The 18,556-nt window shown below is 35.9% G+C and overlaps 1 protein-coding gene across 15 annotated transcripts in view; it reads left to right on the top strand.

Annotated features, from left to right (window-relative positions):
• STAU2 (staufen double-stranded RNA binding protein 2) overlaps positions 1 to 18,556 on the top strand; it is a 306,645-nt gene that overhangs the window by 116,662 nt on the left and 171,427 nt on the right. For 14 of the 15 annotated variants that reach the window (XM_019453291.2, XM_019453289.2, XM_019453295.2 and 11 more), the window contains 2 exons: positions 474 to 686; positions 11,024 to 11,161. In XM_019453291.2, the coding sequence (XP_019308836.1) occupies positions 474 to 686; positions 11,024 to 11,161 (351 nt within the window). The remainder of the gene's footprint in view (positions 1 to 473; positions 687 to 11,023; positions 11,162 to 18,556) is intronic. The other variant, XM_019453288.2, reaches the window with a different exon arrangement.

The raw sequence follows: 18,556 nt of genomic DNA, 5'->3' as shown, positions 1-18,556 counted from the left end.
ATGCTTTATGGGCTAGAGAACTCCAGTAAGAAATAGTCCTTGGACTTCAGTAACTTATTCTTACAGAGGAGAAATTAGATATTTACACAGTTATATACAAACTATTATTCTGCATGGTCTGTGTACCTAATCCAATATGGTATGTTTTATGTTCTTAATTTTCTGTTCCATAAGAAACTGGGTCACCATAATTAGAATTGCCTATTTTAAGCTAGTAAAACACAAATTTTGAGTGTGAATTGAATGTATTTATTTAGATTTTTGTTCTTTCAACTTCATTTTATTAAGCAGCATAAGTATCAAAAAATGAATGGCCCCTATATAATGTCTATATAACTTTATTAAAGAAATCTATAATTTTGGCATAATTTTTTGTAATTTCAATTTTGATTATGATACGAGTGTTTAAAAGATGCATGAGATGATAACACTACTTAAGAGCCTATATTCAATAGTTTACTTATATTTAATAGGTTATTAAAGAAAGTGGACCACCACATATGAAAAGCTTTGTTACTAGGGTGTCAGTAGGAGAGTTCTCCGCGGAAGGAGAGGGAAATAGCAAAAAACTCTCCAAGAAGCGTGCTGCAACCACCGTCCTACAGGAGCTTAAGAAACTCCCGCCTCTTCCTGTGGTTGAAAAGCCAAAATTATTTTTTAAAAAACGCCCTAAAACAATAGTAAAGGTAAGTGTGTGCTTGCGAACATTAGTCAGGTTTACTATATAAATACTATGGTAACTATAGATAAAAATTTTTCCGTAGGACAGGCACCTAAATGTATGGATTATATACAATCCCAGAGTCACCGGTGGTCCTGGACTATAAATTAATAACACTCTATTTTGTTTTAAAATTCTTTTTACTGTTCATTCTTTTATTTTGAGAGTGCGATAGAGTGCATGTGTGATCAGAGTGGGGGGGGGGGATCAGAGAGAGAGAGAGAGAGAGAGAGAGAGAGAGAGAGAGAATACCAAGCAGGCTCCACACCATCACCATCGAGCCTGATGTGGGGCTTGAACTCACCAACTGTTAGATCACAGCCTGAGCCAAAATCAAGAGTCGTATGCTTAACGACTGAGCCACCCCAGCACCCTTGTTTTGCTTTTAGACACTTGTATACCTGTGTTTGTTCATCAAAAAACAGTACCTTCCATATTTCTAGTTTTTATGGTTTAAAAAATACTTTCTCATTCATGGTCACCATGTGATTCTCATCAGGATTGTGTAAGGTAGATGACGTTACCCCTCCTTTTACAGTAAGGTTTCATGAAACATGCGTGCTCAAAGAATTTGCTCGCTTTTATTCACCTCACGTGTGGAACAACTTGAAGGACTCTGTTTTCCAACCCAACGTTCTTTCTGCACACAACACTGTAATGTAGTAACTTGTTGGGCTCTCATGAAATGATGATGGGTTACAGAGTAATAATCATATGAGTCGTACTAATGCTGGTGACGGTGGCAGCAGCCGGTAGATATAAAGCACCGTGTGCGGCCAGCTTTGTCCCAGCACTTCGTGTGCTTTATCACATTTGATGCTCGCAGCAGCCCTGTGAGGTAGACGGTACTATTTTATTTCTGTTCTTTCAGGCATGTAGAGCTTGGCCAAAGAAGAAAACAGAGCACACACTTTTGCAAGATGCTGTGACTCTTTCTTTTACTGGAGCAGGTTTTTCTGTTTACATTAACAACAACAACCCAAAAAGGAATGAGCTCAGTCGACACTGAGTACAGGACACTGCCCATGAGTGCGCACTGTGTATGGGATGAACGAGCTAGCCTTCTGTTTACAGAGAGAGCCTTCAGTTGCCAGCATGTCACTTGCCCCCTCAGTGTCACTTCTCTAGCAGACTTTGGGTTAGCTCTACGAATCAAGGGTTCCAAAAGCACGGGTTTGAACCACATGGGTCCATTTGTATGCAAATTTTTCTATAAATACAGTATTATAAATGTATTTTTTCCTTATAATTTTCTTTTCCTTTTTTTTCTTATGATTTTCTTAATAACATTTCCTTTTTTAGTGTAAGAATACACTATATAATACATAAAACATACAAAATATGTGTTCATTCACTGTTTCTGTTATTAGTAAGGCTTCTCTGGTCAGTTGTTGGCTAGTTAGTAGTTAAGTAATTAACCATTACCAGTTAAGTCTTGGAGGAATCCAAACAAAAAAACAAAGTTATACGCAGATTTTTGACTGAGTGGGGCGTTGCCCCCCCCCCCCACACACACCTTGTTCAGGGGTCAACTGTACGTTTTATCTGTGACGAACCTCTTTTGTTTAGATTGTACTATGGTACAACTGGTATTTTTATAGGTTTTCTGCATTTTGTACCTTTGCTTTATTTAAAAATACATGCATACATATTCACATAAATAAGTAACTACATAAACGTGTTCTTAATGAATACTATCATTATGACAAGGTGTAGGTTATGTAATCCATGAAATAGCATTCTACATGGTATGTAAAGTAGACTAAAAATAAATGGCAAATAGATACACTTATGAGTTCTAGTGGTTCTGAGGGCTGGTTTTCATTCATATGCTCTAACCACATGGTTAGGCTTTAGGATAATGGTTGTGGGTTTTTTTGTTTTTTTTTTAGCATTTAAGTGGGTTTTTAATTGAAATACATTTGACATATAACACTGTGTAAATTTAACGTGCGCAACCTGTTGATTTGATATATTTATATATTGTAATTGTCATTGTAATATGTAGGTGTAATTATATATAGGTATAATAAGCACCTATATCATACCACATAATTATCATTTCTTTTTAGGAGTTGGAATAATTAAGATCTAGTCTGTTAGCAAGTCTGATGATTCTAATCCAACATTGTTGTCTTTTTCACTCTACTGTACATTAGGTCTGCAGAACTTATTTACTACTTGCTGCAAATTTGCACCCTTAAACAACATCTCTCCTATCCCCCTACTTCCCAGACCCTGTAACCACCATTTTGCTCTCTGTTTTTATGAGTTTGGCTTTTTTAGACTCCACGTATAAGTGAGATCATGCAGTATTTAGGATAATCGTTTTTTTTTGTTTTTTGTTTTTTTTTAAATTTTTTTTTTTTAACGTTTATTTATTTTTGAGACAGAGAGAGACAGAGCATGAATGGGGGAGGGTCAGAGAGAGGGAGACACAGAATCTGAAACAGGCTCCAGGCTCTGAGCTGTCAGCACAGAGCCCGACGCGGGGCTCAAACCCACGGACCGCGAGATCATGACCTGAGCCGAAGCCGGCCGCTTAACCGACTGAGCCACACAGGCGCCCCTAGGATAATCGTTTTAAGAACAGAACGTTTGGATTAAGTTTTGAGTGTGAATCCCTGTGACCTGAGCAAGTAACCTAACTTTTCTAATCTTACATTTTGTTTTTTATAAAGTAGGAATAATAATTGAACTAGTTTCATGGGATTGTCATGTGTTAACTGAGATAATACACAGAATGTATTAGTAATTATTATTAAGTATTTATTAACAATACAAATAAAAAGTGCTCAATAAAGGTTAACTATTGTTATTCTATACCTGTCTATTCACATTTTAGATGTATGTGAATATATCTGTGGTCTGTTTTCTGAAATATTTTTTAAGCATTTTTATTATTGGGGTGCCTGGGTGGCTCAGTCTGTTGAGCGTCTGACTTCAGCTCAGGTCATGATCTCACAGCTCATGAGTTCGAGCCCCATGTCGGGCTCTGTGCTGACAGTTCAGAGCCTGGAACCTGCTTCGGATTCTGTGTGTCTTTCTCTGCCCCTAATCCACTCGAATTCTGTCTCTGTCTGTCTCAAAAATAAATAAACATTAAAAAAATTTTTTTAAAAAGAATTTTTATTATTGAAGTATAGTAGAAGTACAGTGACATACTTGTGTCTGGAGTACAATATGTTGACTCAGCAGTTCTACACGTTACTGAGAGGTCACCACGATAAGTGTAGTTGCTATCTGTCACCATTTGTTATTACAATATTATTGGCTGTATTCTCTATGCTGTACTTTTTATCCCTGTGACTTATTTATTTTGTAATTAGAAGTTTGTACCTCTTAATCCCATTCACCTATTTCACTCATCCCCCTCCCCCCTGCCAACCACCAGTTTGTACTATGTATTAGTGAGTCTGTTTGTATTTTTTTGTCTTAAATCTTTTTATGTATAAAATCTATAGCTCTTCCACGTTGGAAGAACAGTGCTCTACATCAGAATGGTAGTACAAAACTGGTCACAATAATTTCCATCGAATTTATTAAACTAAATCTAATCTTAATAAGTTATGAATAATGAGCCATTAGGCTAGAAAAGATCTATACTTTTTTTTTTAATGTTTATTTATTTTTGGGGAGAGAGACAGCGTGAGCTGGGGAGGGGCAGAGAGAGGGAGACACAGAATCTGAAGTAGGCTCCAGGCTCTGAGCTGTCAGCACAGAGCCCGATGCGGGGCTCAAACTCACAGACCACAAGATCATGACCTGAGCCAAAGTCGGACACTCAACCGACTGAGCCACCCAGGCGCCCCAGATCTATACATTTTTATATAGGATATAAATATAACCCTATTGTTTTTAACGATAGCCATTAAAAGCAAGATTATTGTTTAAATGTTATTCCCCAGAGTGGCGAGCAACATTTTAAATTCTAAGAATTATTTGCTGCTACTTCTAGTATATATTATTCCAGAACTTTCCCAGAGTAGGTTAGCCCCCTACATTTTTCTTCACATACATCACACTTGTAATTACTTGTACCATGTCTGTCTTACGTTAAAATAAAGCCTATAGACATCTTCTGGAATGTAAGGTTATTTTAAGAAAACAGCATACATACAGTGAGTTGGAATCTAGATAATTTTAAGTATAATCACACCTTATGGTGGGCCAATAAATGGGTCAGGTTGGAATAGTATATTGGTTTTCAGCATTTTCCTCCCTTCCTCATATGTCTTATACATGTAGACTCTATAGTTCCTTATTATGCAGTAGAAGTAGAGAATAAACTGTTGATGATTTACTTTAATTTTATTTAAAGTAACAAAACATCACATTTTATTTAATTTTCATAATCATGCTGTGGTGTAGCTTTTATCCCATTTTACCGATGAGGTCCTTGGTGTTTAAGAAACGTACCCAAGATCATGTAACAGTTCGGTTCCAGGTCCAGTCCTGTCTGTTTCCAGTGCCCATCTGAAACCGGTTGATTGTGAACTCCTCTTGGATTTTAAGAGTAACGCTACACAGTAACCTAACAGTTACAATGTTAGATTGTTTTAATTATGTCTTTGGGTCTATATTTTGTTTTTTAATGCGGTTCTCTTCTATAAGATGAGAATTTAGAGAAGTGTTTCCAACGTTGGAGGTAAAATTTTCTGGATACAACTATTACAAGACTGTCTATACTAGTTCGTGGAAAGAGAACATAAGACTTGATATCCAAGGAATAAGTTAATTGTCCGAGGTGCTAGTAGTTAATTTCAATCAAGGGAAGAAACCAGCCATTCTTAATGTTCTCAGACTCCATTATTATCTAATTGGATTTATGCATCTGGTTTTTTGTCATTGGAATCCGTATCAACAGTGTTTTGGAACTTAAAAACATTTTTATAAAAGAGGCAAATTAAATAAAAGTAAAGGCAGCATACCATTGGAAGTACATATTTATTTGAGTGTCTTCAGGAACTGGGCATACTTCTAGTGCTAGACTCAAAAACTTCCCTTTACCTTTTTGTTGATATCCCACTCTTAGACTTATAACTTATTGTCTGTATTTGTTCTTATCAATCCTTTACTTCGTTTATAATTCATTAGTTTTCATTTTTGCTATTAAATATGGGTAGAAACCAGAATTTTATCAAAAGCTAGAATCTTCCCTTTCTCTCCTCTTCTTCCATCTAACTATTGCAGTAACTGAAGTTCTCAGTCTTTTTCTTCTCTTACTGCACCTAGGCTTCTCTTCATACTTCTAGGGTTTCAATTCAGTCTCTGTGTAGATGATTTTCAGATACTCTTTTGTGCTATATGCTGCCTGTTGGACATCTTCACTTCTTATTTATTTCACAGGCACATCAGACTCATCATAAACTCCTTCTCCTCCAGCATTCCTTGTCACAGTGCCTGGCATCACCATCCCACTGCTGCTGAAACAGAAACCTGGGAGTCATTTTTAACTTTTAACCATTATATCCAGTCAATCATCAAATCCTGTTGAATCTATCACTTAAGTATTTCTTAAGTTGGTTCATTTATTTCCATCTCTTTGCCATCTTTATTTGGTTCGGCTCAAAATCATCTGTTGCCTGAACTGCTATAGCAGGTTTTTAATTGGCCTTCCTGTAAGTACTTTTGACATCCTGTCAACTGATCTTTTAAAAAGTGTTATCTTTCAGAGACACCAGTCAGATCATGTCATTCCTCTGCTTGAAATCTTTTAGTAATTTCCCGTTTCTCTTTGGATAAAGTCCAAAATCCTAAACATACTCTAAAAGACCCTGCAGGATCCGACCTGCAGCAGCAAACTAGGTGTGATGGAGAACCAGGAAGAGCTCCGACTATATACAAGTTTAGTGTGACACACACAGCCTGCAACACAGTGATTACCCTTGCCTCTAATACTTGTTTTAGAGTAAATTTTCACAGGTGGAAACAGTTCTGCCCGTGTGATAAATACACAGCTTCATATCTAGGAGTAATATCCGAAGAAAGTTCATATGCACAGAGAATATTTGATTTGCAAAGATTGTTTTTTTGTTTTTAAACCTTTTAGAAGGCACTAAAACAGCTATATATAAGTTTAAAAAAATTTTTTTAAAAGCTTTATTCATAAACATTTCCCATACAACGTTAAAAATAGAATACCTTCTAAATGGCTTATACAGTATTTGTATGTAAGTTAAAAAGCCTATTACGTTAAATGAAAACTTACTGCCCAACTTGCATCTAGAACATTTCTCAATGAGATTGAAGCTGTGTAGGCCCCTCCTCTGTTACGTCCAGATACCACCTCACATAGTTAATCACAATATTAGTTTTATATTTAACGTTTCCTGACCTTATAATTTTATTGCATGTTTGTTTTTTTCTGAAAAAAATTGCATTTGGTTAGCTAGCTTTTAAAACAGCTTTGTTGAAGTATAATTGTACATATTTAAAACATGCTATTTGGTATGTTTGGATATATGTGTACACCTGTGAAACCATGACCATAATCAAGATAATGAATCTATCCATTGCTCCCAAAAGTTTCCTTGTGCCCCTTTGTAATCCCTCCACCCTCCATTCCCAAGCAACTACCTTCTTTTTGGATGGCTTCTTTTACTTAGCATAATCACTTTGAGATTCGTCCATGTTGTTGCATGTTAACAGTTACTGATTCTGTTGTTTTTTTTTTAATTAAAAAAGCTCTTTTAAATGTTTATTTTTGAGAGAGAGAGAGAGAACGTGTGTGTGCATGCGAAGAAGGGGCAGAGAGATAGGGAGACAGCATCTGAAGCAGGCCCTGCACGGTCAGTGCAAAGCCCTGTGCAGGGCTTGAACCCATGAACCACGAGATCATGACCCGAAGTTGGAAGCTGAACCAACTGAGCCACCCAGGCGCCTCTGATTCTGTTTTAATGCTAAGTAGTATTCTGTTGTATGGTTATACCACCCTTTGTTTATTCATTCACCCTGTGGTGGATATTTGGGCTGTTTCTCATTTTGGGCTATAAATAGAGCTGTTGTGAACATGTGTGTATGTCTTATGGGCCTAAGTTTTCCTTTTCTTTAAAAAAAAATTTTTTTTTAAGCATTTTTTTATTATTGAGAGAGAGAGAGAGAGCGCGAGCGAGTGAGCGTAAGCATGGGAGGGGCAGAGAGAGGGGGAGACACAGAATCCGAAGCAGGCTCCAGGCTCTGAGCAAGCTGTCAGCACAGAGCCTGACGTGGGGCTCGAACTCATGAACTGCGAGATCATGACCTGAGCTGAAGTCGGACACTCAACCAACTGAGCCACCCAGGTGCCCCATAAGTTTTCCTTTTCTTTTTTGGGTAAATGCTTGGGAGTGAATGGCATGGTCATTTAGTAGGCATATACTCAACCTTTTAAGAGACTGTCAATTGTTTTTTCAAATGAGTATACCATTTTACATTCTTAGCAGCCATCATTTTAGTTGCTGCACATCCTTTCTAATACATAGTATAGTCTTGAATTTCAGTTGTACAAATGCATGTGTATTGATACTTCATTGTGGTTTTAATTTATATTACTCCAGTGGCTAATGATTGTGAGCATTGTTTATGTGTTTGGTAGCACATGAGGTTGGATGAGGTGTTGTTCAAATCTTTTGACCACTTCAAACATTAAGTAATAACTTAAATAACAATAAAAATAATAAAATGTAAATAATAATAAGTTTATTATTGAATTTTGAGAGGTCTTCATACATTCTAGATACAAGTTCTTTTTTTTTCTTCAGTGAGAATTCTTTATGTTTTTATTGAATCATAAATGAAATGCAGTATCCCATTAGTTTCAGGGGTACATCATAGTGATTGAATATTTTTAGACATTATGAAATGATACCATTTGTCACCATACATAGTTGTTACAATATCATTGACTGTATTCCCTGTGCTGTACATTATGTCCCTATGACTTACTTATTTTATAACTGGAAGTCTTTACCTCTTAATTCCTTTCACCTATTTCACTCCCCTCCACATACAAGTGCTTTATCAGATATATGGTTTGCAGATATTTTCTCTAAAGCCTGTGACTTAACCTTTTCAAAGAACAGAAATTATTAATTTTGAAGAAGTCTAATTTATTATTTTTTATGGGATATGATTTCAGTGTTGTATCTAAGAAATTGTCACCTAACCAAGTCACAAAAATTTCCCCTGTGTTTCTTCTGGAAATTTTATAGTTTAGATATTACATTTAAGTTTGTGAACCATTTGAGTTAATGATAATGAGGTACGGATTTAAGTTTGTGGTTTTTTTGTTTTTTTGTGTGTGTGTGTTTTTTTTTTTTTTGCATATGAATATTCAGCTGTTGCAGGACCAGTGGTTGAAAAGACTACCCTTTCCCATTGAATTGCTTTTCTACCTTTGTCAAAAATCTGTTAACCATATATATGTATGGGTCTATTTCTGGATGCTGCTGTGTTTGCTGGTCTCTGTCTCTTTATGCCAATACTACACATACTGTCTTGATCACCATAGCTTTATAATAAATCTTGAAATCAGATAGTCTGAATCCTCCAACTTTCTTCTTTTTTTCAAAGTTGTTTTGATTATCTGTCCTTTGTGTTTCCACGTGAATTTTAGCATTAGTTTATTAAGTATTACAAGAAGTATGGTAGGATTTTGATTGGGATTACAATGAATTGATAGATCAGTTTGAAGAGACTTGACATTTTAAGCATATTAAGTCTTCTGATCCATGAACATATGTCTGTTCATTTATTGAGACCCTGGTTAATTTCAGCAGTGTTTTGTCGTTTTAGTGGGTTTTACATGAATTATATCATACTGTATTCTTCTGTGCTTGCTTTTCTTGTCTTATTTAAAATTTTTTTCTGAATTTCATTCATTGTGAGGCATGCAGCTGTCCTTAATTCATTTTCATTGCTATATGCCACTCCACTGTATTAACATGAGATAATTTATTATTTTATTGATAAATGCTTAGGCTATTTCCAGTTTTTTTGCTATTTCAAATAATGCAGCTATGGATATTCCTGTATATATGAGCTAGCACATATGGGAAATCATTTTCTAAGGGTATTTATATGTCTATGAAGAGGCTACTGGTTTTTAGCTTTACTAGACATTGCCAGATTCTTTTCCAATTTATATTATCAGCAGTGTATAAGGATTTTTAAAAAGTTTATTTATTTTGAGAGACAGAGTGGGGGAGGAACAGAGAGAGAGAATTGCAAGTAGGTTTCATGCTATCAGTGCAGAGCCTGATTCAGGGCACAAATGCACAAACCGTGAGATCATGACCCGAGCTGAAACCAAGAGTCAGATGCTTAACCAACTGAGCCACCCAGGTGCCCCTAAGATTTTTTTTTTTTTTTAAGTTTATTCATTTACTTTTTCAGTAATCTCTATACCCAATGTGAGGCTTGAACTCACAACCCTGAGATCAGGATTGACTCTTCTGACTGAGCCAGCCAGGCAGTCCAGCAGTGTATAAGTTTTTGTTACTCCCTATCCTCACCAATCAGGGCTGTCAGACTTCTTAATTTTTGCCAAATAGATGAGTGTGAAATAGTATCTGACTGTGGTTTTAACATGCATTTTCTGAGTCTTTTTTTTTTTTTTTTTTTTTTGAGAGAGAGCGAGGGCAAGAGCGCATGTGTGTGCAGAATGGGAATGGGGCAAAGGGAAAGGGAGAATCTCAAAACAGGCTCCACACAGCCTGACACATGGCTCAATCTCATGACCCTGGGATCATGACCTGAGCCGAGATCGAGAGTTGGATACTTCACCAACTGAACCACCCAGGCACCCCCACTTTCTGAGTCATAATGAGGTTGATTATCCTTTCATATGTTTTTCTTCTGTTAAATATCTATTCATCTTCTTTGCCCATTTTTCTTTTATATTGTCTTAATACTTTTTAGGAGTTTTAAAAAATATATTTCGGATGCTGGATACATCTTTTTTTTTAGTTATATATATTGCAAATGTCTCTTCCCAGCTCATGGCTTATCTTCTTACTTTCTTTTTGGTGTTTTTTGACGAACAGAAGTTGTGAAGCAACTCTAATATATTAAAGAGTTTAAAAGCAGCCTTAGCCCAAGTTATCAATAATGCCTTTGAGCCCTAAATCCCATAGAAGTCTTAGTTTCAGATCCATTGTATGATTTACCTTTAGAAATCTTCATAAATGACTCTCCAGTTGCATTATCTTCTCTAGTCATGGTTTTGGGGTACAGAAGATGAGGGGAGAACCACTGTTTCTTAAAGGATCTGATAATAGGTTTTGCAAGCATATTTTGAAATTTTCTCAAATTATTTTTTAGGCTGGACCAGAGTATGGTCAAGGAATGAACCCCATTAGCCGCCTGGCTCAAATTCAACAGGCCAAAAAGGAGAAGGAGCCAGATTATGTTTTGCTTTCAGAAAGAGGAATGCCTCGGCGTCGGGAATTTGTGATGCAGGTACTTCTAACTTCTGTGTTAGAAAACAATTTTGTAACTACTGAAAAAAATTAGAAACCCCCAGGTTGGAATAAAGATGTGGGGGCAAGGCAGACTAGGAACTAATAACATTCATTCCTTCCAGGCCCACCTGCTTCTTGGCTGAAACATTCAAGTGTCAGGGACATGTTAGAGTAGACCATCTGGGTTTTTGAAGGGACTGTGAGTTCACACAGGTTATTTACCACAGAGTGTATAATTCAGAATGCTTATCTCTAACTTAGGTTACGCTTTGCAGTCAGGGGCTGTTAACTACTGGGGGTAGGATACGGATGGAATTAGAAACATAATTTAGAAAATAGATGTAGAAGATGGAACAGGGCCAAGAGCATGAGCTTTTGGGTTATCAGGAAAATTAGGAAAAGAAAGCTAGCTGGTGAGGACTGAGGGACTCAGAATTGCTGAGAGATTTAGGCATTTAGAGATTTAGAGATTTCGGATTGAGGCACAATGCCTAATATGTCCTCCTTTTATTTATTTACTTAAAAAAGTTTTTTTAATATTCTTATTTTTGAGAGAGAGCACAGGTGCTTGAACTCAAGTGGGGGAGGGGCAGAGAGAGGAAGACAGAGGATCCAAAGCAGGCTCCATGCTGTGAACGTGGAGCCCTGTAGCAGGGCTTGAACTCATGAACTGTGAGGTATGACCTGAGGTGAAATCAAGAATTGATTGCTTAACTGACTGAGCCACCCAGGCGCCCCCCTCCTTTTAAAATTCTACCCATTCATCTTCATTTGCCAACTCAAGCCCCAGTAGTGAAGAAACCTTTAATTCTTATTATGCAATTTTCAAACATACCCAAAGGTGGATATTCTTAATAGTTTACTACAAATAATAATACAATGGAATAGGAATAGCATATGAGGAATATGCCCAGCATCCAAACCCAACAATTAAGATTTTTGCCACACTTACTTCAGCTATCAATTTTTCTTTCCTCCTTCCCTCTCTTTCTTTTCTTGAAGTATTTCAAAGGTAATATCTAGCCACCTATCATTTTAACCTGCATACTTAGTGTATATCCCTAAAAAATATGGAAGTTTTTCTTTTGTGTTTTTACATTAGGCATGATTCATACTGATTAGAATCATCTAATACTCAATCTATATTGAAATTCTGCTTACTGTACCCAAACTGTTTTTGTTATAATTGGCTTGTCAAAGCAACTTTCTCCAATTAGACTCATAGATCTCATTTTTAATTAATCCAGTTAAAACCAACAGATATTTGTTAAGTGTTGACCATGTGGCAGACATTTTGGCACTAATACATAGTATCTCATTGATTAACTTCTCATGCATATTTAAATTTTACCTTCTTTCCCAATTTATAATCTCCACGTTTCTTTATCTCAGAGTACCTAATATAGTATATGTATATAGTAGTACCTTAAAAAACCTTTGGTGTACATTTGCTGCCTTCCTGCTTGATTGAGAGCTAGCATCTTGGGCTTTTGTTGGAGATGAAAACTTCTGATGGGAACCTCAATATCCGAAGATGGGGGAATACTTCTATGGTAGTAAGCACAGTACTGTCTAGATGTCATTAGGACCCAGAACAGTTTTATTCTAGTATTTTACTTTGTAAAATATGGGCACTATTTTTCTTTTTACATGCTTAGCTTTAAAGAATTCTAGGAAATATTTTTAGAACTCTAAAACCTGAGGGGGGGTGGAAATCACCTAAAATTTAGACCTGTGTTAGGATAAAAACTGGCTTTGACTTTATTAAACAATTTTTTTTGAGTACCCCTTTTGAAAAAGGAATTTAGAATGTCTTAGGCCAGTTTCCATTTTATGGGTATTCATAAACATTCTAGTCAAATGGGAACATTTGGCTGTGCTTTTAAATGTTTTCACACTGAATTCATATTGTTTTTTCCCCTTCTGGAAGCCCCAGTGGATTCATTATAGTATTGCAGCAAGTTTATCAAAGTAAAGGCTTTTGTATAAACTACTTAAGCAATGTTATCATTTGTTATAATTGAATGTGGAAGTAAAATATCCAGAGATAATATGCTCATATTTATCTATCACCAAAAAAAAAAAAAAAAAAAAAAAAAGGTAAGTTTGTGTGTTATAAAGTAGATGCAGTTACTTGTACTGATTATTAGACAAGGAAAATCTCTGATGACATTATCTGGGTGTTTATTTCTAGAGCGTATTTCTTAAAGCTTTTTATTATTTTAGAAAGAGGTATTTTAAGTTTTCAATGAGAAAATAATGACAACTACACCAAATTGTATATCAGCACATTCTATTATTATATATCATGAGTTAATTTTTCTACCTCTGATTAAGGTCTTCAGGTTTTAAAAAAATGCATAAAGCAAGTTTCATCTATTATATTTGTTTTTTTTTTTCTTTAATGTTTATTTATTTTGAGAGAGAGAGCAGGGGAGGGGCAGAGAGCGAGGGAGAGAGAAACAATCCCAAGCAGGCTCTGCACTGTCAGCACAGAGCCCATTGCAGGGCTTGATCCTATGAATGGTGAGATCATGACTTGAACTGAAACCAAGAATTGGACACTTAACTGACTGAGCCACCCTGTGCTCCTATTTTTTTTTCTTTTTTTAAGAGAGAGAGAAGGCGCAAGTGAGCGAGGAGCAGAGAGAGAGAGAGAGAAACAGGGCTCACCTGAAGTGGGGCTCATGTTATTTTTACCTGAAGTGGGGCTTGAGCTCACCCAATGCAGACCTCATGCTCTACCCAAGTGGGACTGGATCTCCCCTGAACCAGGGTTCAAACTCATGAACCCATGAGATCACAACCTGAGCTGAAGTCAGATGCTTAACTGACTGAGCCACCCAGGCACCCCCATCAATTTTTTTTGTGACTCATTGAAAGTAAATCAATTAAGTCTTTGGTAAATGCTACTTTAGAACTATTTTTTTTACTTTTTTTGAGGACTTATTTAAATAATTTGTTTAAAGATAAAAACCTAGCAGTCTTAAAGTTATTGCATGGCAAAATAATTGAGCTTCTTTGTAGACAACGTTTTAATGTAAAACTATTATTTGTAATAATTTAAAAATATTGTGAATTTTTGAGGAAGATGGCTTATGAAGTTTACTTACATACTTGCTTACTTACACATTTACATGCTTTTATAATTATGTGACTTATTTTTTTGAATGTTCACTGTGTTTGTTAGCAAGGAATCAGAGTCCTTCAGCACAGTCCTCTTTTTCGATACTAGCAAATAACTCTGGGATAATTACCTGCAACCTTTTGAACCATGCCACCATGTCAACTTGTGTGAGGTGAGGGGTAGGAGAATGGGAAAAATGAATCTGGAAGTACCGGTGCTAGAAGTAAGTCTTGAAGGTGTCAGAATAGGTCAGATGGAAAGCTGGCAGATACAGATCCAACATGAATGCTGAGTCGGGAACAGCATTACCCAAGAGCAGGAGACTGGAGTCAAAGAGCATCAGGCCTGGGTAGATAAATGAGATTTAGAGATGAAGCAGCAAAAGAATTGAATGAGAGCTCGTGAGGTGTATGTAGCATGTCAAAACAGCTGAAACTTTTTTTTTTTTTTCCCCTGCTGACTGATCCTGCTTCCATTTACTTTGGCAAGTCTTTTGTCCCTCAGAGCAGTAGAGGAAGCTTCTGACGTAGCTGGCCTACTCTGTTAGCTAGCAAGCATTCCAGCAACAACACAGGGGCTGGTGAAGCTGGGAACTAACCAAACACTGGAAAAAATAACAGGTAGCAGAGGCCTGGCTCTAGCCAGGGACTCAAGCACATTATACCTAGGGCCTGCTATATTCAGGTCAGGTGCAGGCCAGCACAGATGTGGGAGATAGTATGTGTTCACCCAGCTCCAGGGATCTGCTGTGGACAGGATTAAGTATTAGATCAGTGCTTCTGAGGGAAGTCCATAGACTACTGCTGATTTGTCATAATGTACTGGTTTCTAGTTTTAGAAGAAAGAGCAATGAAATGTTTCAAAGACAGTGCACAGATTTGAACTGTAACATTTGAGATAGTTGTTACAGAAACTCTATAAAGAATGTGTTTTCAGTGTTTCATATACAACAACTATGTCATTTAGTTCATCTTGACTTTCTTTGTCGTATATTTGCACATTGTTTATACTTAAGTTCTTTAACCACTGTGTTAGAAGTACTTGGTTCACTGAAGCTTAACGTGGTGATGGAAATGGTAACACAAATCAAACTGAAATAATGGTGTAAGAATAAATGGCAAGCAGTACACAAGTGTGGACACCAGATGGAAACTGGTATGTTCTGAGACAAGTGAAATAGCCAGTTATGCTTTAACTGTGTAGAAGTGTCATGCTTTATATCCCAAAGCTGGATTAGTTGTACAACATACCAGTTCATTACTAGTACACAGAATATTGTAATTGTGAAATTTTATTAAGGTGGCATGAAACTATTGAAGCTAATTTTTTTTTTTAAAGCAAAGCATAGTGACATCAAATTTTCATTTATAGATTGCCTGTTCAGCTTTCTTGCTCATTTTTCTACTAGCTTAAAAAAAAATTGATTTGGGTGTGCCTGGGTGGCTGGCTCAGTTGGTTAAGCATCCATCTTCTGCTGAGGTCATGATCTCACGGTCCGTGACTTTGAGTCTCATACAGGTCTGTCTGCTGTCAGTGCAGGGCCTGCTTTGGATCTTCTGTCTCCTCTCTCTGCCCGCCCCCCCCCCCCCCCGCCACTTGTGCGCCTCTCTCTCAAAAATAAGTAAATATTAAAGAATAAATAAATAACTCTTTAAAAAAAATGATTTATCGGAATCTACTATATATTCTGGAATGTAAGTCTTTTTCAGTTATGTGGCCTTTCAAGTATCTCCTCTTGTGTTGTGACTTTCCTTCCCCCCCCCCCCCCCATTTTTAGTGATGTTCTTTTGAGGAACAGAAGTAATTTTTTTTTTAAGTTTATTTGTCTATTTTGGGGGTGGGGAGAGGCAGAGAGAAAGAATCCCAAGCAGGCTCCGTGCTATCAGCACAGACCCGATGTTGGGCTTAATCTCACAACTGTGAAATCATGAACTGAGCCATAATCAAGAGTTGTATGCTTAACCAACTGAGCCACCCAGACACCCCCAGAAGTAATTTAATGCAGACAGATTTATCTGTCTTTTCCCTCATGTTGACTTTATAAGTGTAGACATCCAGAAGAATAATGCCCCCACCTTGTTTCTCTTCAATAGGATCTTGAATGTTCTTAGTACTTTGCATTTCCATGTAAATTTTGGAATCAGCTTGTCAAGTATTGTAAAAATCATGTGTGGGATTTTGATGGTAATTCATTGAATTTATAGGTCAATTTGAAGAGAATTGATATCATATTGAGTATTAAGTACATGAGTATGGCGTATCTATTAGGTTTATCTTAATTTTTCTCGGTGCTTATTATTTTTTTATATAAAGTTCTTAAACATCATAGGTATTTGATTTTCATTCAATGTAAATGGTATCTTTTAATAATTTTCTACTTGATTGTTGATGGGATATAACAATGCAGTTGGCTTAGGGCTCCTGGGTGTTTCAGTCGGTTAGGCTTCTGACTTCGGCTCAGGTCATGATGTCACAGTTCGTGGGTTTAGCCCCATGTCAGGCTTTGCGCTGACAGCTCAGAGCCTGGAGCCTCCTTCAGATTCTGTGTCTCCCTCTCTCTTTTTCCCTCCTCCTACTTAGGCTTTCTCACTCTTTCAAAAATAAATACATAAATAAATATTAGAAAAATGTGGTTGGCTTTTGTATACTGTAATATACATTGAAAACTTTACACTCTCATAAAGTCTTATAATTTAGCTGTAGATATTCTTGGATTTCCTATATAAATATCATATATCCAAATGATGACAATTTGTTTTTATACTTCTAATTCTATGGTTTTTTTCTTGTCTTATTGCTCTGTCTAGGATTTGTAGTAAAATGTTAAATACTAGTAAAAATAGAGGGCATCTTTGTCTTGTTTCTAATATCAGAATTTCAACAGTAAGTATAATGTTTGTTGAAGTTTGCTATAGACTTTTTGCAGAATGCCCTATATCATATTAAGTAAGTTCCCTGTTTTCCTTAGTTTGCTAGGAGTTTTTATTATGAATGTATGGTGAGTTTTATCACATGCTTTTGCTCAATTTGTTAGGATGACCATATGTTTTGTCTCCTCAATCTGTTAATATAGCAGATTCCACTGATTGATTTTACTTGAATTTCAAATGTTAGACCAATCTTGCATTTCTGGAATAAACCTAACTTCATCATGATTTTTCTTTTTATATATTGCTTTGTTCAATATACTATATTATGCAGTTTAAACTTTAACAGTTATACTTGGGAATGAAATTGGTCTGTACATTTTCTTTCTTAAATTGTTCCTGTTGGGTTTTAGAATCAAACTGATACCTCATTGAATAATTGGGGACTGATTTCTCTTTTTCTTTTATTATGTGAAGTTTTGTAAGGTTAGCATTATTCTTTCTTAAATATTAGGTAGAACTTACTGGAGAAGCTCTCAGGAATTTTCTTCATGAACACGTTTTTAATTATTGTTTTAATTTTTTTCTTTTAGTAGTTATAGAGCTATACAGTTCTGGGTTTATTCTGTGCCAGTTTTGGTAATTTGTATTGTTCAGGAATTTTTGTACTTTCTCTAAATATTCAAAAGTTTTTAGCTAAAATACTCAATATCCCTTATTATTTTTTAATTCTACAGAAGCTATAGTAATCTCCTATTTTCTTCTTATTTGTGTCTTCTCTTGCTTTTCTTGATCAGTCTTAACTTTGGTTTGTCATTTTATTAGTCTTTTCAGGGAACCAACTTTTGCTTTTTTTGAATTTCTCTATTGTATTTTTTCTTTATCCTTAATTTCCCTCCTTGTCTTTATTCCATTTTCTTTGGATTTGTTTTGCTCTAATAACTTTTTGAGCTGGATGTTTAGGTCATTACTTTCCTGCCTTTCTCTAAGCTTTTATGGCTATATATTTTTTTCTAGATCCTTTAGCTGCATGCTTCAGGTTTTGATGTATTGTATTTCCATTATTATTTATTTAAAATATTTTCTAGTTTTTATTGGGATTTTTTCTCTGCCCATAGATTATTCAGACTTAATTGTTTCATTTCCAAAGTTGTGCGTATCTTCTTTCTTATTTGCTGCTTTGATCATTTGTTGAGACCAGTGTATAAAAACAAATCCCACTGTAGTTGTGTATTTTTTATTTCTCCTTGTAATGCTATATACTTCTTGCTTTCTTTACTTTTAAAAAATTATTTATTTTTTCCTTTTTGCTTTCCACTATAATTTTTATATTTGCATTAGCTTTTGGCACATGCATCATTAAAAGCTCTACCCAATACAGAAAATGTATATGTGGATA

The sequence above is a fragment of the Panthera pardus genome, unplaced genomic scaffold (genome assembly GCF_024362965.1).
Source record: "Panthera pardus isolate Hobbes unplaced genomic scaffold, ASM2436296v1 HiC_scaffold_7, whole genome shotgun sequence".
In the NCBI taxonomy this organism is placed as follows: domain Eukaryota; kingdom Metazoa; phylum Chordata; class Mammalia; order Carnivora; family Felidae; genus Panthera; species Panthera pardus.
Note: the sequence above shows the minus strand (reverse complement) of the source record. Positions and strands in the feature narration are given on the sequence as shown.